Source organism: Carassius auratus, unplaced genomic scaffold (genome assembly GCF_003368295.1).
Source record: "Carassius auratus strain Wakin unplaced genomic scaffold, ASM336829v1 scaf_tig00004693, whole genome shotgun sequence".
Taxonomy (NCBI): domain Eukaryota; kingdom Metazoa; phylum Chordata; class Actinopteri; order Cypriniformes; family Cyprinidae; genus Carassius; species Carassius auratus.
Window position 1 is genome coordinate 27,107 of NW_020523616.1, and position 16,590 is coordinate 43,696.

At 39.0% G+C, this 16,590-nt stretch overlaps 2 protein-coding genes across 3 annotated transcripts; one reads left to right on the plus strand and one right to left on the minus strand.

Moving 5' to 3' along the window:
* Nucleotides 1–1,764: 1,764 nt before the first annotated feature.
* LOC113070613 (zinc finger protein 710-like) lies at nt 1,765–11,952 on the plus strand. 2 transcript variants are annotated; one of them, XM_026244017.1, is made up of 5 exons: nt 1,765–1,920; nt 8,315–9,844; nt 10,364–10,555; nt 10,643–10,814; nt 10,917–11,952. In XM_026244017.1, exons 2-5 carry the CDS (start codon nt 8,357–8,359, stop codon nt 11,093–11,095), a joined length of 2,031 nt encoding a protein of 676 aa, XP_026099802.1. In that variant the 5' UTR covers nt 1,765–1,920; nt 8,315–8,356; the 3' UTR covers nt 11,096–11,952. The 2 variants fall into 2 exon arrangements, with proteins under 2 accessions (XP_026099802.1, XP_026099801.1); XM_026244016.1 differs by lacking the exon at nt 1,765–1,920 and adding an exon at nt 6,644–6,863.
* Nucleotides 11,953–12,140: 188 nt separating this feature from the next.
* On the minus strand, nt 12,141–16,584 carry LOC113070614 (WD repeat-containing protein 76-like). The gene is made up of 9 exons (XM_026244018.1): nt 16,493–16,584; nt 16,035–16,075; nt 15,716–15,869; nt 15,421–15,576; nt 14,505–14,620; nt 14,310–14,408; nt 14,012–14,164; nt 13,285–13,338; nt 12,141–12,575 (listed from the first exon to the last, which is right to left on the minus strand). The coding sequence occupies exons 2-9, from the start codon at nt 16,049–16,051 to the stop codon at nt 12,308–12,310; spliced, it is 1,017 nt and encodes a 338-aa protein (XP_026099803.1). The 5' UTR covers nt 16,052–16,075; nt 16,493–16,584; the 3' UTR covers nt 12,141–12,307.
* Nucleotides 16,585–16,590: the final 6 nt, after the last annotated feature.

Sequence of the window (16,590 nt, forward strand, 5' to 3'; positions counted from 1 at the left end):
TGACAGAGAAAAAAAAAATATTCGGATCTCCGAAATGAAAGTAGCACAGACCCAAATAAAAGACCATGCCACTCCATTCACTTTGTGTGCAGTGGAGTGTCACTGAATGTGGGAAGGTATACATGTACTCTGTGTGTTGTGTGTATGTGTGTGTCTGTGTCTGTGTGTGCGTGTGCGATTGTGTGCATGTTCTTTATATGATTCACTCCACACTGAATTACAGCCAGAAACTCTTAAGCTCTTCTCTCCCACTGGGTCTATACACACCCCACTGTGGGTGTGGATACACATCCATAGAAGAAGAAAGGCTTCTTTCACACAATCATGTCAAGAGTTGAAATAATGTAACCAGTAACCACCTGTTGATGTATGCATGTGTTTGTGCACATGTAGATACATATAAGTGAGATGTAATTCCTGTGTTCTGGAGACATTTTGAGTCACAACGATTATTCCTTCCAGGTGCATCCCAATGGGACGGGAACACTTCAATCCTAATCAGATTTACACAGGGTCAAATACTCACTCAAACAGTCAGTCTTCCCACTGGTCACAGATGTTGAGGGGACATGATGCAATGCACAGAAACCGATCTCTATCTCAGTTGAGATCAGCTCTAACCCTGAGCCACAACTTAATCCAGCAGGGGGAGGGGCATATTAATTTTTATATAAATTATATAAATTATAACGTTAATTTGATAACAAATTATAATTATACATTTTATGAAACTCTACAAATAATGCTTAATTGAATATCAATATTAGATGTATGAAAAAAACTATTTATGCATGCTTTACAATTGCTTGACACTATACAAATAGTTTATAGGAAAAAATTGTGGTTAGTTAAATGTTTGAGATACAGGTGAGAAACCTTTACCTCAGTTTTTCTGATTATGACCTTTTCCACTAGCACATGATCCACAATTATTAATGCACTTTTTTTCTTATTTCACTAAACCCATACTTTGTACTGTTTTACTGTCACACCTTTATCCCTGTCCAAGCATGTAATTTGGCCAACAATGGTCAATTTGGGAACCCTGTTTTACAGCACTTTACCTTGCTACACTGATATAGCATTTTTCACATGGGTCTTTTACTACCACATGTGACTATGGGAATAATGAGGAGGTCAAGTCTGATCAAAGACAATATGCAAATTAACCAGGATTGCAGGGTTACCCAATAGGACCCTGCCAAACAGGCAGTAGCAGTATTCCCCAGGAGGTCTCATCCATGTACAGGACAGGCTGAACCCTGCTTGGCTTCAGTGAAACCAGGAGAGAGCAGTCGAGTGAAAGTTTTTTACATTTACATTTAATAAACCAATATACTGAAAGAAAACCGCTAAGACTACGGGATCGATTGACCTCATGAAGTGATTTTTTATTGATAATGAGAGTGCGACCTCTTCTGTTAGTGCAGGAAACTAGGCTAGTGAAACAATAGCGTCCTCTAACGTCCGTTATTTGAATAAGTCCTATAAATTATATAAATTAACCCAAACAAAAGTGCACGTTGAAGACAGATACAGAATAAACATACTGCTTAAATAATAAAAAATCTCTACATTTTGTGCTTTGAGAGGCATATCACTTCATTAGCTCAGGTTTCTCACATTTTGTCATTCCGTCCTTCAACAAACATAATCGTCTGCGTAGCCAATATTTGCAATCAAATGAGTGTGCAGGTAGATATTTTGTGGCCACGAGCTCCATCATTTACTTGTGACAGCGAGGAGGAGCCCGGGCTGTTTATTCGTTCACGTCACTCTTTCTCTCATTCCCTTCTTCCTTCCCTCCTTCCTTCCTTCCTGCCGAACACAGAGAACCAGACCAGCAACAATTCAAACTAGAAAGCGATATTCAAATCTTCCAAAGTGTTTTCTACGTATACACCCGATTTTTGGAGCGTGGTAAGTTCGACAACGGTCCGTTCATTATTGCCATAGAAACAGAAAACGAAACTGATCGTGTAGCCCCCGACAAAATGCGGCTGTCCCACTGTCTGTCCCAGCGAAACTCACCGATTTGTGCCTAACTGGCCTCAAAAAATAATGTGCACTCTGAACTGGATGCTGATATTTACATTTCCGCTTTTCATCTGACATCTACATAACGATTTGCACTCGTATTTCCGAGAGAGCGATTCATTATGTGGTTCATTTTATAGAGCCAAAATGTCGCCTTTTCTCTTTACTTCCACACACACTCTCTCGTGGCACAAACAGATGGCGTCGGGAGGGGAATGGAGGGAGCGAAAAAGAGCCGCATAAACGAAGAGAGCAGGCCCCACTCGCCGTCACTTAGCCTAGCTCACTATATGACCGGAGCAAAACTTAAGACAGGCCCATCCTCATGAGGTCTGGAGTTTCTTTTTTCAACTCTTTACGTCTCGATGGAGCTGCTGATGCTGAGTTTTAAGATGTAGCTAGCTAGCTTGCTAGTGAATTGGGATTTGTTGTAGTGTAGGTCCAAGGGTATTCGTTATTTAAGAATGAAGACAGAGAGAGTGAAAGAATACGGTCTCCGTTTTAATCACGGCGAGTGTTTGTCTACATCTCTGACTGAAGGTCAGGTGCATCATTGTCACATCACAGATCTCCAGATCAACTGAAAGAGCAGCAGCATCACAGCTTGAACTTTTATGCATCAAGTGTTCATACTCGCTTTGAATGAGGCATGATGGTTAAATCTGACTTTGAAGACCACATCCAAACATTTGTTGATTTATATGATTATGAAGTGGATGTTTTAAGTGATGGTTTTGATGGAAGGCCAATAACTACACAGGTCTACTTAACACTCGCTCATGCCAAGAACGGAAACTATATAGAGATAACTATAACTAAGTATACTACCACATGCAGCATAACGTGGTTTATTTTGAAGACTAACTATATTCGTGCAGTTACGTCGCGTACCGCTTTAAACGTGCCAGCTCTTTAAAGTTCAGTGGATTCTGATTGGATGTCAGGGTGTTGTGTTGTTTTTATTATTCATCATATGGAAAAGTCGTTCTTAAAGTTATTGCAAATTTGTCATTTGTCCGTGCTGTTAAAGTACTGTTCACACTGTTATTGTTAGTACATGGTGAGAATGTTTCATGTGCATAAAGCAGTTTAAAAGCCTATCAAACAGCTGTTGAATGATGAAAAGCACATTGTATGTAAAGACATTTGAGTTAATATTGTGAATATATGTTGATTTCATTTATGCTATTTGGTGTATCCCCGTTTGTCACAATTTAAATGTTTAGTAATTGAGTAATATGTGTATATCGGCCACCGGCTGTTCAGCTATTAGGTGTATCGGTCATTGAAAAACCCTCTACTAACTATGTTTTTTCCATGTATATGGAAATTAACAGGTTTGTCGCATGGCATAATATGTAGGCCATCAGATATCAGCTTGCATTAGGTGTGAATCGCTTTTTTTTTTAAATTTTAGTTCTTATAAAGACGAAGTTGACGAGAGGTGTGGGTTATCAGTTATGTTCTAGGGCAAGGAAGCATTTACTGTTTTTAATGCTATAAAATCAAGCAACACCTGTTTCCCTCTATCACACACTCCTTATTGGCATTAACGGTTTATTTCAGGTATCTGTAGATGTGAATGATATTGGCGGTCCTTATTACAATTTTAACCTTGACAAATCTATGTCTTTATAATTGTAGCTCTACTTGAGATGCATTGGCTGGACAGATGGTCGTTAAATTCTTGCATGTGTTTCTGCTTGCTTGATGTAATGCACAGTAATCATTACTGTTGAGATTTTGACAATAACATGTTTATCTTATAAATATAATGGGCACGATTTATAGATAATAATAAATTAGTGCATTTGTACCCTATGTAATATTACACAGTGATGGAGCTTGAAAGATGTCTGTACTATATTTGTGAAAAGAATAGATGCAGTTTAGATTACACTGTAATTACTGACTCTTTAAAGGCCTTGCCACATGGAATGACTTTAGTGAATTTTCTTGCTTTGTTCTAATGTAAACCTTATCATGTAATGTGTCTATAGCAAAGCATTAGGCTTGATTGACTTAGATGTTATTGTAAACAGTCCAGTGAATCATGCCACAATGTTCTTTATCTTGGTATTACTTCAGCTACCTGCTGTACCTTTGCTACTGCACTCTGAAAACTATAAATGCAGTGAGCATCTCTCTCTGTGCGGCATATCACAAACAGCTTCTGTTTGTATGTGACCAGCATCTATATTAGTTGTACATTTGAGGCAACAAAGACAATTGGAGAGTAAGAATAGCACATTAATGATTTTTAAAAATTGTGCTTTTTGATACTGAAGTATGCAAGGTTTTTGTGCAGGTGCTATTTAAATGTCGATGAAGTGTTTAGCAGATAAAGGAAAAGTTAATCTGTATGGTTGCTTGGTTTCACAAATGTACAGATTCTAAATTGTAACTTTTTCCCATCTTAGGCCACTAGTTTCCAATTGTAAAAAAAAGTGTTTGTTGTGAGTGTATCAGCCTGACTGTACCTCTTTGTTGTTTAAAAATGTCATATGATAAATTTCATGCAAATAATGGATGAAATCATAATGAAGAGCTACTGTATGTTGCCGGAAAGCCCTCATTAGATATCACAGACAGGTGCTTGAAATATCATAGTGTGTGAGCTCTGTAGGATAAATAAGTTCAGAACAACTATCTATCATGTTTGGCTCAATTAGAATCTAATTCGGAGTTTGAAAATGTATAGCGTTGTCATTTCCAGTGTTGCCATAGTTGCTGTTTTGACTTCGTAGGGTAGAAATGCAGCATCACATATGGACTGCTGCCTCATTCACATTCATGGATGCTGCATACTAGTTCATTAATCAAAGCCTTACCCACATCTGATATGCATCTTTTTTTTTTCTTTTTCACTTCTTCCCTTTAATACCCCCATAACATACAATCAAACTGACTTAACTTTCCTTATTCTGGAGTTTTTCCTCCATCCTCCCCTTCCTCTGTTATTCATTTTCTGTCCTTTCCCATTTCTCTCTTTCTGTATCTTTCTCTCTCTCTTTCCTCCCTCCCCCCCTCTCTCTCTTTCTCCATCTCTCTCCCCTCCCTCTCCTGTTCTCTTTATCCCCTCCCCTCTCTCCCTCTATTGCTCTCTCACCATTTGCTCTCTCACAAAACCTCCCTCCCTCTCTCCCTCTATCTGTCCTGACTGGTAAAGGCTTCTCTTCTCCTCCCTCATCCCTCCATTTTCTCTTCTTTGACAATCCTTCTCTTTCTCAACCATTTTGTATGGAGGCATATCTACTAATCTTAAATCCCAAATCAATACTTAATAATTGCAAATGTATGTAATAAGGTGTAATTATATCCAACAGTTTTGAATGAACTTTAATCACTTCTTAACAATGGGACCCATTCATTAAACACAAGCCGAATGAATTTGTGTGTGTGTATGAGTGGTTCATAAAACCATTCTTACATAAATTGTGACTTCGTCAGAATGACTTCACAAACAATTCACACAGATTTGTTCCTCTTGTTTCCATGACTGTGGATGCATATGCATTTCCATAATTATACAGTTATCTAGTTATTTACAGGTTAATCAAGCTAAATAATGCAAATCAATAAGCTGTTACTATATAGCATAGGCTCTCATACATTATTGCTTATTTGTTCAAATATACAGCTTGTAATTAGTTATTTTGTCCAAACCAAGTTAAAGCTGCGACATAATTAAAGTTGCAATCGATATTTTATTTTGTATTGTGATGCATATCAAAAGGAAATAAATTTCCATTTCATTACTTTAATACAACACATGTATTGTATATTTCTTTTTATTTTTAGTTTTGTTTGTGTGCCTATATGTATCTTTTTGGATCATGTAGACTGTATTTGTGCACCCTCACATGGAAAGTGTGGCATATGAATGTGAAGGCATTTAAAGAACAGCAAAGTTTAAATGCATCGTTACCGGCTTGACACAGTTTGAACTTTGAATGGATACTCATATAATAAGACCATAAATGCACATCACATAGTCTGCTGAGCATTACAACAGAGAGATGTGCTGAACGCCCCTGTTTCTCAGCGCACAGGCCAAAAGGTCCTCGTCTGGCACAGACTCTCTCAGATGCATGTATGCTCGCTCCTCTCTGTTCTTCCTGGAGTATGGGGGTGAAGCGTTGTTTTTGCATATCGAACCGGTCACTTTTTTTCATCTACTTATGCATTTCCATTACCTACTCCTTTTCATATAATCTCAAATCAGTATTGTTTTATAGAATACATCTTGTGTATACCTTTTATTTGCTTTGTTGCCGCTTCCTTCTGTTCATCTTCTCTTGGTGTGCGTGCTGTGACGTACATGATTCCGTATATGTTAATGGCAGAGCTCATAATCTTTTCACAGCATGAATGTTTGTGTTTTCAAACATGTTTCGCAAGTGTATGCAAGAGAGAATTTCTGAGTGAGAGAGTATCAGGAAGAAATGGAGAGAAAGAACGAACGAAATAAGAAAAGAAGAATGAAAAAGAGGGGGAGGGAGTGAGGGAAAAGAGCACTGTGTATGTGTGTATTCTTGCTTGCGCCAGAGAGAGAGCGAGGGAGAGAGAGACAGACAGAAAGAGAGAGAGGGGAGTGGGGGAGGGGAAATCAGAGAGAGAAAAAGAGTGAGAGAGGAAAAAGAGAGCACACATACACAGAGAACAGAGAGAGAGAGAGTGCAAGAAACACAGAGGAGAGTGTGTCTGTTCTGGTACTGAAAACATGTAATGTATGAAGGGGAGGGCAGCGGGTGAATTCGAACCTGTGACTCTGCGTCAGAATGAGATCTCTCAAACACCTGAAGCCACAGACCAAGAAAAATGTGGTGAGTTCCCCTTGCAACTGCTCCAGTGCCCTCTGAGGGCTCAGTTTGTTTAGCAGATTGTTTGTTTATGTATGTGTGTTCACTAAACTGGACGGCCCAATTGAATGGCCTGATCAAATGATTGGAATATTTTTAAGTATTTGATTGCATCTTGTTTTTGAATTGATGTTTTATTTGCAGTGATTATTATTTTCTCAGTTTCAAAATTCATCAGCTGCTTTCAGTCTTCTTTGTCTCTCTTACACACTAATCCTTCATTTTCCCTTTAATTTTTTCAATCTCTGTTTCTTTCCCATTCTCTCTCTTTCTTGCTTTCACTCACTCATCCAGCCACTCTCTGCCCCTCCTTCTCTCTTTCTTCTTCTCTTTCTGTTAACTCACTCACTCTCCCTTCTGTCCGTCTCTCTTCTTTTTCTTTTTCCTCAGTCTGTACTGTATCTTCCCAGTCTTTTAAAAGATTACGGAAAAACTGTTGTTCTTGAAAATGCCTACTAGCAGCACAATTATCATTACATATTTTATTTGTGTTACATTATTTGCACAACGCTTAAGCAGAGTTAAAATAATTTTAAGGTGTGGAATCGTCCTTAAATAGGGTCACCTGTCTGAGGGAATGTAGTTTTGTGTTGAGCGAGCGAGTGAGTGAGATGATAGGTTGTAAGTAAAACAAAAACTGGACAGCGCTGACTGGGTTACCTTGTTTTATACTGATAGTTTACCCAAAAATGAAAATTTGGTCGTCATTTACCAACCCTCTTGTCATTTTTGACCTGACTTTTTTGTGTGGAAAAATAAGAGGATATATATATATATATATAGTCACTTTTTTTTTTTTTTTTGTCGAAAAATTTGAGGTCAGTGGCATCCACAACTGTTGGGTTACCAACATTCTTCAAAGTAGTAGAGGTTTGGAATGACATGAGTAAATAAAAACTGTGTATTGATTGAACCATTAGTGGCACCAAATAGTACTGCAGTGGTTTGTTTCCACAGGCAGATAGATATTGGTTTAGCCAGCTGTGGGAGACTGTCATGGGGTTACCTTTATAAACTAAGCAAGATGAGGGGAGTGTTTGAAACTTGTTTGAAAACAGTCAGTTTGGTTTGGTGCCACTAATGCAGATTGGTTCAGTTTTGCTCAATCAGTAACAATATCTTTACTTTTTAGGTTATTGACAATCATATAATCACAAAAGTACTAATATAGAAGAAAAAAAGTTTTAATGCTTATTAAAACGTTTAATAATCAAAACATCAAATTCAATAAAAAAAAAAAAAATACAGATTGACCACATCAGTAAATGTTCCATAGTGTTTTACACTAGTCCATGCTATACATGTTTGCAAATGATCTTTTACCTTGCACTTGAACAAGTAGTTTCAAACAAATAGACAAACTGATAATGTAGGCCTACTAAAGTAATCTGTGTGTTTGTATGTGTGCTTTACAGGAGGAGAAGACACAGCGGCTGGTCAGATGTTACTCTGAGGCCATGCACCAGCAGATGGATGTAGGGACACAGACAGACCCTGTGGTGGTCCTGTCGCTGGCCCAAGCTGCTGTGTTGGGACTCATTTCCCAGAACGAGGTCTTTGGTGCCACCATCGCCCCCAACGGCTTTTACACCGGAGACCCCAAAGAGTCCCCTGCTCCGCCAGGTGAGAGAATGGACTACGAGTACGCCGACCAGCTTATAGGTGCCAACGGTGACTATCTTGGGGAGAATTTGGGTGAGGATGGGCACATGCACTCCAGCTGTGCTGAGAGAAGGTGGCAGGGTCAATCCGAGAACAGCAAACCCCCTATAGGGCACCAAGACATGGCATCGCACGTTAAAGGAGAAGCCGTTACCCCAGGTTTGCCCTCCTGCACTCACATGATGAACAACATGGTGTCCAGAGAAGGCATGCAAATGGTCGATCCCTCCAGCTATAGGGTCCTGCCCAAAGCCCAACCCAACAACTGCTGCTCCACCTGTGTCCGAGACCCCAAGAGTACGCATCCTCCACCCGATCCACATTTACACCCTCATCCCCATGGCCACGCACCTCATGAGGTACCTTCACGCAACAGGGGCCAAACACATGAAAAAGGAGTAGATGAGGTAACTGAGGTCAGGGAAAATGGGAGAAATGGTATGGGGAAAGCAGGAACCGGTGGCGAGGAAATTAGCAGTTACTTTCAGCCGAGCGAGGCTGGCTATGAAGGTGGCGAGATGGAAGGAGTCGGAGACTTCGATGAGAACAATGAGGCGATGTTCTGGACAGAGCCAGTGGAAGAAGAGGCACCCCGTGGGCGCCGTATTGACCGACTGGACATCAACATCCAGATCAATGAGTCATACTGCGTGGACGTCGGCGAGGGCCTCAAGCGCTGGAAGTGCCGCATGTGCGAGAAGTCGTACACCTCCAAATACAATCTGGTCACACACATTCTGGGCCACAATGGCATCAAGCCACATGCATGTCCTCACTGCGGAAAACTCTTCAAGCAGCCCAGCCACCTACAGACGCACCTGCTGACGCATCAGGGCACACGGCCACACAAGTGCACAGTGTGCAAGAAGGGCTTCACCCAGACCAGCCACCTGAAGCGGCACATGCTGCAGCACACCGATGTTAAGCCCTACAGTTGCCGTTTTTGTCGCCGTGGTTTTGCATACCCTAGTGAACTCCGTGCTCATGAAGTAAAGCATGAACGAGGTCGGTGCCATGTTTGCTCGCAGTGCGGAATGGAGTTTCCCACTTACGCCCACCTGAAGCGTCATCAGGTGAGCCACCAAGGGCCTTCCACCTTCCAGTGTAGCCAGTGCAACAAGTCTTTTGCCTACCGCAGCCAGCTGCAGAATCACCTGCTGAAGCACCAAACACAGCGCTCCTTCTCCTGCAGTCAGTGTGGCCTGCAGTTTCTTCAGCTGCATCAGCTACGCCAACACTCCCTCACACACAAGACAAACAAGCCTCAGGCCCGTGCTACTAAGGTACAGAAAGCAATAGTGTGCTTTTGGATAACTATGTATGTTTGCGGTTTGCTATGGTGAGGTCATGTCCTTATTTCAGGACATTATCAATCAATGCTACATTATTCTGTCTGTTTGGTAACTTAAAGCAGTGTTTTCAGTAGGTTTTTTGGGGCCCCTGTGCAGTTTATTCCATTGGGTTTGAGTTTACTTAATTGCAAACTCAACCAATGATTCTAATTAATTGGTTTTAACATTTTTCATCTAAGCTGCAGATTCCAAAGGAAAGGCCTCCTTCTTCATTCTCATCCCTCCCTTTTCTTTCTTCTCATTTTCACTCACAGCCATTTTCCTGTGAACAGTGTCCATTGTAGCAGAAGATCTATGTAGCCTGCATTAGTATCTTAAAATACAATGCAGTATAGTATTTCAGCCAATAACATATTTCATAGACATGCTAATTGAGATTAATTATCTACTGCTGGGGTCTAAAATATTTTTTGTACAGTTTATTTGATTGTTTTTGCTTGTGTTTAACAGGGAATAAAAGGGTTTAAGTGTGATGTATGTGCCAGAGAGTTTACATTGTCTGCAAACCTGAAGAGACACATGTTAATCCACGCCAGTGTCCGGCCATTCCAGTGTCATGTGTGCTTCAAATCTTTTGTCCAGAAACAGACCCTCAAAACTCACATGATCGTACACCTGCCTGTGAAACCCTTCAAGTGCAAGGTAAAACATCAAACATTTATCACACATTTCCATGTGACCCTTTCTCCATCTGGTTTGTAAAGCTCTTTTGATCTTTGGATTTGACAGGTGTGTGGAAAATCATTTAATCGAATGTACAACCTCTTGGGCCACATGCACCTCCATGCAGGCAGTAAACCCTTCAAATGTGCATACTGCTCAAGTAAATTTAACCTGAAGGGAAATCTTAGCAGACACATGAAAGTCAAACATGGAATGGACGTCTCTCCAGATGGACAAGGTGAGAAGAACCCAACAGTATCTGATTATCATCCTCTGGCATGGCAGTAAAACCTTATAATCGTACGCCCTTTATAATATTTTATTTTGATGTTTAATATAGATGGCCCGCCCGACATGGAGCCCCATGAGGACTATGAGGATGAGAACTTCAATTTTACAACACCAGAGAATATGGAAAATAATGATGCGCCAAACCTAACTAAGCTCTCCGAGGTTGCCATCCAGGAACTTGACTATTATAACTTTGGAAAAGATGTGGGAAACTACAGTACAGGATAAAGAAATACTGTCTGAATTACAAGTAACAAATGGCCTGTGCTGGCACTTATCAAACATGAGGTGATTGAGATGTTCCTCTTTGAGAACCACTGCTACCCTTTTTGAAGTTGTTGATGAGCAGGTAGTTGGAGTTCATCTTGACCTCCTGGGGTTGATTTAATGAGGTAGCCACTCCAGTTCTGTCTCTAATTAAAAAGGCACTGGTAGTTTTGCGAAGAGTCCTTTGACTCGATCCAGCTCGAACAAACATCAACGCTGTATTTTTAGTATGTTGTGAATCACATGGTTACATTAATAACCAAAACATTAGCAGCATAAAATGCTGGTGCATACACATACAGTCTCGTGTAACGTAATACACACTGTCCTCCAAATATAACTTTGTTTGGGAATATGGGAATAGCAGGTGCATGCAGCCTTGTGGCCTTCATCTGTGTGGTACCTCAAAGCAGTCGATTTACTTATTTTCATTTACATTGCCTTTACTTACAGCAGCACACATAAACACAAACTCATAGCATAAAACAAAAAACATGTAAAGCCTATGTAAATGGTTGGATATCTGCATGAGTTGATAGGCTTGTGTGGGTAAAAAAAAAAAAAAAGAGGAATAAAGAGTGAGTGTGTGCCTGGGCCGTGTACCAAAGCTACTGGAGAATTACGGTTCTGTTATATTGATTTGCTATTTATTTTGCACTTTGAAAAAGCCAATTAATTACTTCTGATGAGCCTCTTTCGTCACTGACTGTTTGAGTTCTGGTAAAACTAAAAGAGATAAGGCCTGTGTCCCATTCGTAAGAAGCGGTTTCTTAAGACAACTCTGTAGATTCGTAAATAAACTTTTTTTTTTAAAGTTGTTTTTGTAAGTGTATGTACTCAAATGAATGACAATGTGCTCAGCTGACTGGACTACAGTATAAACTTGGTGTGTGAGTGAATTCAGGATGAGCAGGTGTTATAAAATACAATATAGAGGTACAAATCATAATCTAGGTTCAGTTACTTTATCAAGAGGTATTATTTAGGGGGGAAAAAAAGTGACCAAGATAAGATTATTCAAGAGTTTATATCATCTTTATTATAACATGTTACAGGAACAAAAACAAACAGCATATTTGATATAAAACAAGAGTAAAAGCAAATACTTTTCGGTGTACAGAAAGGGAAAAAGAGGGACTCAAATCAACAAACGGGTAAAAGAATTAAGATTTTCTAGTTGATAAAAGAGTCAGTAAATATGTGCAGCCTCCCACTTGAATTTCCTCCAAGCAGAATGTTCCTGTTTGGGTGGAACGCTGTGATGGAGCACACCGTGGTCAGGTGGTCCATGTTTCGAAAAGTGTGAAGAAGGCGGCCACTCTCGTGATATACCTGAATTCGGCGAGGCCTGTCCACACTACCAATCACAAAACATTCTTGCTGCTTTGGATCCCACACTGCACTTAGTTTGGACAACCACCGACCTGTCTGCACGTTGTGCCTGCATAAAAGTGATTTAGCAGGCTGTTACAATGGGCACCTCGAATAAAGTTATTAGGAAGAAAATAAAAATACTTTTGCAAAGGGCCAGATGTGCATAAATTCATCAATTCAAATTTGCTAAATAATCTAGAAATCTGGTCATAATAAAATGAAGAAATTACATATGCATTAATCATCAGTAGTAATACCATATTTTGTATTCATTTAGTTAGTACATGTTTTCATCCACTTTGTGGGGCATCATTTCACATATGTTCTTTGACCATATTTTGCAGCCCTGTTCACGTTATGTAATTCTTTTGATTTATAAACAGGTCTGTATCATGATGTTTGTAAAGATATTCCACTATTCAAAAGTTTGGAGTAGGCAAGATTTCTTCTCTCATGCTCACCAAGTCATAAATATAAGTAAAACAGTAACATTGTGGAATTATAATGTTTAACATATAATGTAATATTACGTATAACAATTTATTCTTTGGCAAAGCTGAAATTTCAGCAGCTATTACTTTAGTTTTCAGTGTCCTCTGATCCTTCAAATCAAAATTATTTAAATAAGCTGTTTGGCTGCTCAAGAGACTTTTCTTATTTATCAGTGCTAAAAACGGTTGTGCTACACAATATTTATGTGGAAAGGAATACTTTTTTCATTATTCTTTAATGAATACAAATTTAAAAGATGATTTTTACATAATACCCAAACTTACGTAATTGATTTTAGTACAGGAGTCCTGCCATTAATTTTGGAAGTGTCGAATACCCTGAAAAAAAAAAAAAAAAAGGCAAATTAATACATTTGCAATACATTTCCAAATCTTAAGGCTCCAGCATCCCATGACCTTACAGAAAAATAAGCAGTTTGGACAGTGGATGGCATTTCCAACTCTATTAAGAAATGAATAAAGTTTTAGTAGTTAAAGGTGCTGAATGTAGGATTGACACCGAGTGGTTGAACTTGGTATTGCAGTACAAATTCAAAATACTGGAGAGGGTTTTTTTTTTTCATCCAGCCCCTTCACCTCAGACTCAGGTTGCCAGATTGACGACACCAACAGGAACGAGGGCATTTGACGATTAATGAAATGAAATGCGCTGTGTTTTCTGCCAACTGGCAACCCAGGGTACTGGAATACAATTGGGTAAACTAGCAGAGGGCGGGTTTCCCAAAACAGAACAGAAACTGACATCCCGGCCCAGAACAGACATTTTCAAAGGAGAATAACTGACTGTAGCATGCTTTAGTAGAGTCAAAAACTTACATACAGCACCTTTAATGAAAAAAAAAAAGCCAATACAACCTATTTGTGGCCTAAATTATGGTCTTCGCCATAATGCTCTTGACACCCTCTACTGGTACATTTTCAAGAGAGAATATAGGAATATTCAAGATTTAATATGAGCACTTTAGCAGTGATGCATGCAATCTCTGAGCACCTGATCTTGTCATCCATACAAGTGGTCAGAACTCGGTTTCCTGTGAGTGGAGAGAAAAAGGCACTGGATACGCTGCGGCTGTGACCGGTGAGTTCACCAACTGCTTTATTGTTTCTTCTTTTCAGATGGCGCAAGTCATATATGTTTACAAAACTAAAAGAATTTAAAAAAACACACACAATATCATTCAGTCTGCAGGATATGTAGTCATTTACTCTGCAACTTGTGAAAATTTATTTATGAAAAATGTACTTTTTTCCCCCAAACATTATTCTAGTAAAGAAGTATTATGAAATACCTGTTCTCTGCCACTACAAAGTAATGCTGTTGCACAGGATGGACATGAACACAGCGCAGTGGATTTGCAGCCATGGTATACAGAGATTCATGTAACTTCCTGCAATCACATGTGTTCTTTATTAATTATGATGAAAATAAATATATTTCTGTGGTTTATTTAGCCTCAGCATTTGTGTTGACATTTTGCTCTTACTCAGGAGTTCTACGATCAACGACGGCAACATCCCCATTCCATAGACCGAGTAGTAAAGTGGAGCAGTCGGTCGTCAAAAAGTCAAAACTTTTCAGGCCAGAGGGAGAGCGATACACCTGAGTACAGAACAGAGGGTTTTTTTGTGAAATGTTGAAGGTTGTACTTATGATGGTGAAAAGAAACAAGATCAAAACAGAAATATTTGATGGTAAGAGGGTGTTAAGTAATACAATTAATCTTTTTTTTTTATTACGTTTTACAAATACTTCAATTAGATTTATAAAAATACATATTTTGTTACTTTTATTTTTTATTTTTGTAGTCAATTTCACATCTGTCATTAATACACTACCATTTAAAAGGTTTTTTAATTTGTTTTTGAAAAATCTCTCTTGCTCACCAATTGCTCAGGTAACATTTCTTCTTATAAATGCTGCTGTTTTATATTTTTGTGGAAACAGTAATACACTTCTTACATTTTTTCCAGTATTCTTTGATGATAAGAAAATGTACAAAAGAACAACATTTATTTTACATACAAATCTTTTTAAATGCCTTTTCTGTAATTTTTAGTCCAATTTAAAGCATTCTTGCTGAATAAAAGTATTTATTTTCAAAATAAATAAATACTGACCCAAACCTTTCGACCAGCAGTTTATATTCACAGGCAATTTAAAAGTTTCAGTTAGATTAAAACATCTGATCTTTAATGTCCTTGTTCAGATTGAATACACATTGATCAGACTACATTTGATCTCTAGATTGTGTGCTTGCTCTGAAAGACGGAGGTGATGTGGCAACATGTATTTAATCCTTCAAATATTAAATTGTGCATTTTGTCATGTTTATGTGATAAAGACAGTAGCTTCGGAAATGAGTACATAACATGATATGACATGCATAACTAATGTTTCACCTCATCAAACACTGCTTTCTCCAGGTCCATGCTGCGTGCAGAGCCATCAAAGCTTACTGTTATAAGGTTGCAAGGGTGAGATGAGAAGGCCATGCTGGTAACTGTACGAGAGTGGGGCTCAAAGTAGATTACACCATCATCACCCCATTCTGCATCCTGAGGGAAACACAGTTAGTATTGTGCATTATTACAAGCAAAGCGGAGAACATCTGGAATAGCCATTAGTCCCTATGTAACATTGCCACTTTCATAAACATCTCTCCTTTTTAATCACAACAGTCCACTGTTATCTCACCGGCTTCCAGAGTCCCACGTGGCCCCACTTGTCTCCTGCTGCCATGAGCAAGCTGGATGAAGAGGGGTGAAAAGCTGCAGAACAGATTCGCTCTTTCACAACTTTCACCACACAACCGTCATTGATGGATAAGTTCTGCAGCATTTGTTGGTACCTGAAAACAAATTTGTTGACATATTATATGCAATATATAACAGTCTCATCACACAAAAAGGAAAATGACTACTAATTAGTACAAGATGAAACCTTATCTGAAACTGATAAAAGAGACACCAAAATGACACGTGTAGGTAAACTCTTTTTATGACATGTTACTCACGATTTCAAATCTGACATTCCTGTTTCTTGTTTTAATGGGACCTAGAGAAGACATCAAACAGTTTCGGGTGACGAACAAGGGTTTTTGGAATATGACCAATTCCTGATAAATACAGGTATGGGTCGGCGATCTGTCAATTTCTTATCGTGATCATCTCGAAGATGTCTACAATCTACTTTAAGCGATTGCAAACCATAGAGATAATAATGTTAAAACTACAGCAATGAATGCTTATAAGATGACTGTGGCTGGTCAAATGATATCACATCTCTGTCATGTGTCTTTCATGTGTGGTGACGTACTTATTAAAAAAACAATGAGTATTTACATTAAGACTCAAAATTGGGAAGATCTTTATTCAGATCTTGGATCCTGCTTTTTTGTGACAAGATCGTGATATGATATTTTGGGAAGATCGCCCACCCTAAATACAGGAATGTTTTTATGTAGACACTGACCTCATTCCAGAGATTTATCAAATCTTCAGGCAGCCTGACATGTTCGTCCAGGTTGATTGGATCAAGTGCTATTGGTCCTGGGGCTTTTCTTGCTTTTT

What these genes read in the sequence shown, in the direction of transcription:
- LOC113070613 (XM_026244016.1), top strand. Translation starts at nt 6,819, where the DNA reads ATGAGATCTCTCAAACACCTGAAGCCACAGACCAAGAAAAATGTG. An exon ending in TGAAACCCTTCAAGTGCAAG is followed by an intron (nt 10,556 to 10,642) that starts GTAAAACATCAA and finishes TGGATTTGACAG; the next exon opens with GTGTGTGGAAAATCATTTAA. An exon ending in CGTCTCTCCAGATGGACAAG is followed by an intron (nt 10,815 to 10,916) that starts GTGAGAAGAACC and finishes TGTTTAATATAG; the next exon opens with ATGGCCCGCCCGACATGGAG.
- LOC113070614 (XM_026244018.1), bottom strand. An exon ending in ACGTGGGACTCTGGAAGCCG is followed by an intron (nt 15,577 to 15,715) that starts GTGAGATAACAG and finishes TGTTTCCCTCAG; the next exon opens with GATGCAGAATGGGGTGATGA. An exon ending in TGTATGGATGACAAGATCAG is followed by an intron (nt 13,339 to 14,011) that starts GTGCTCAGAGAT and finishes TTTTTTTTTCAG; the next exon opens with GGTATTCGACACTTCCAAAA.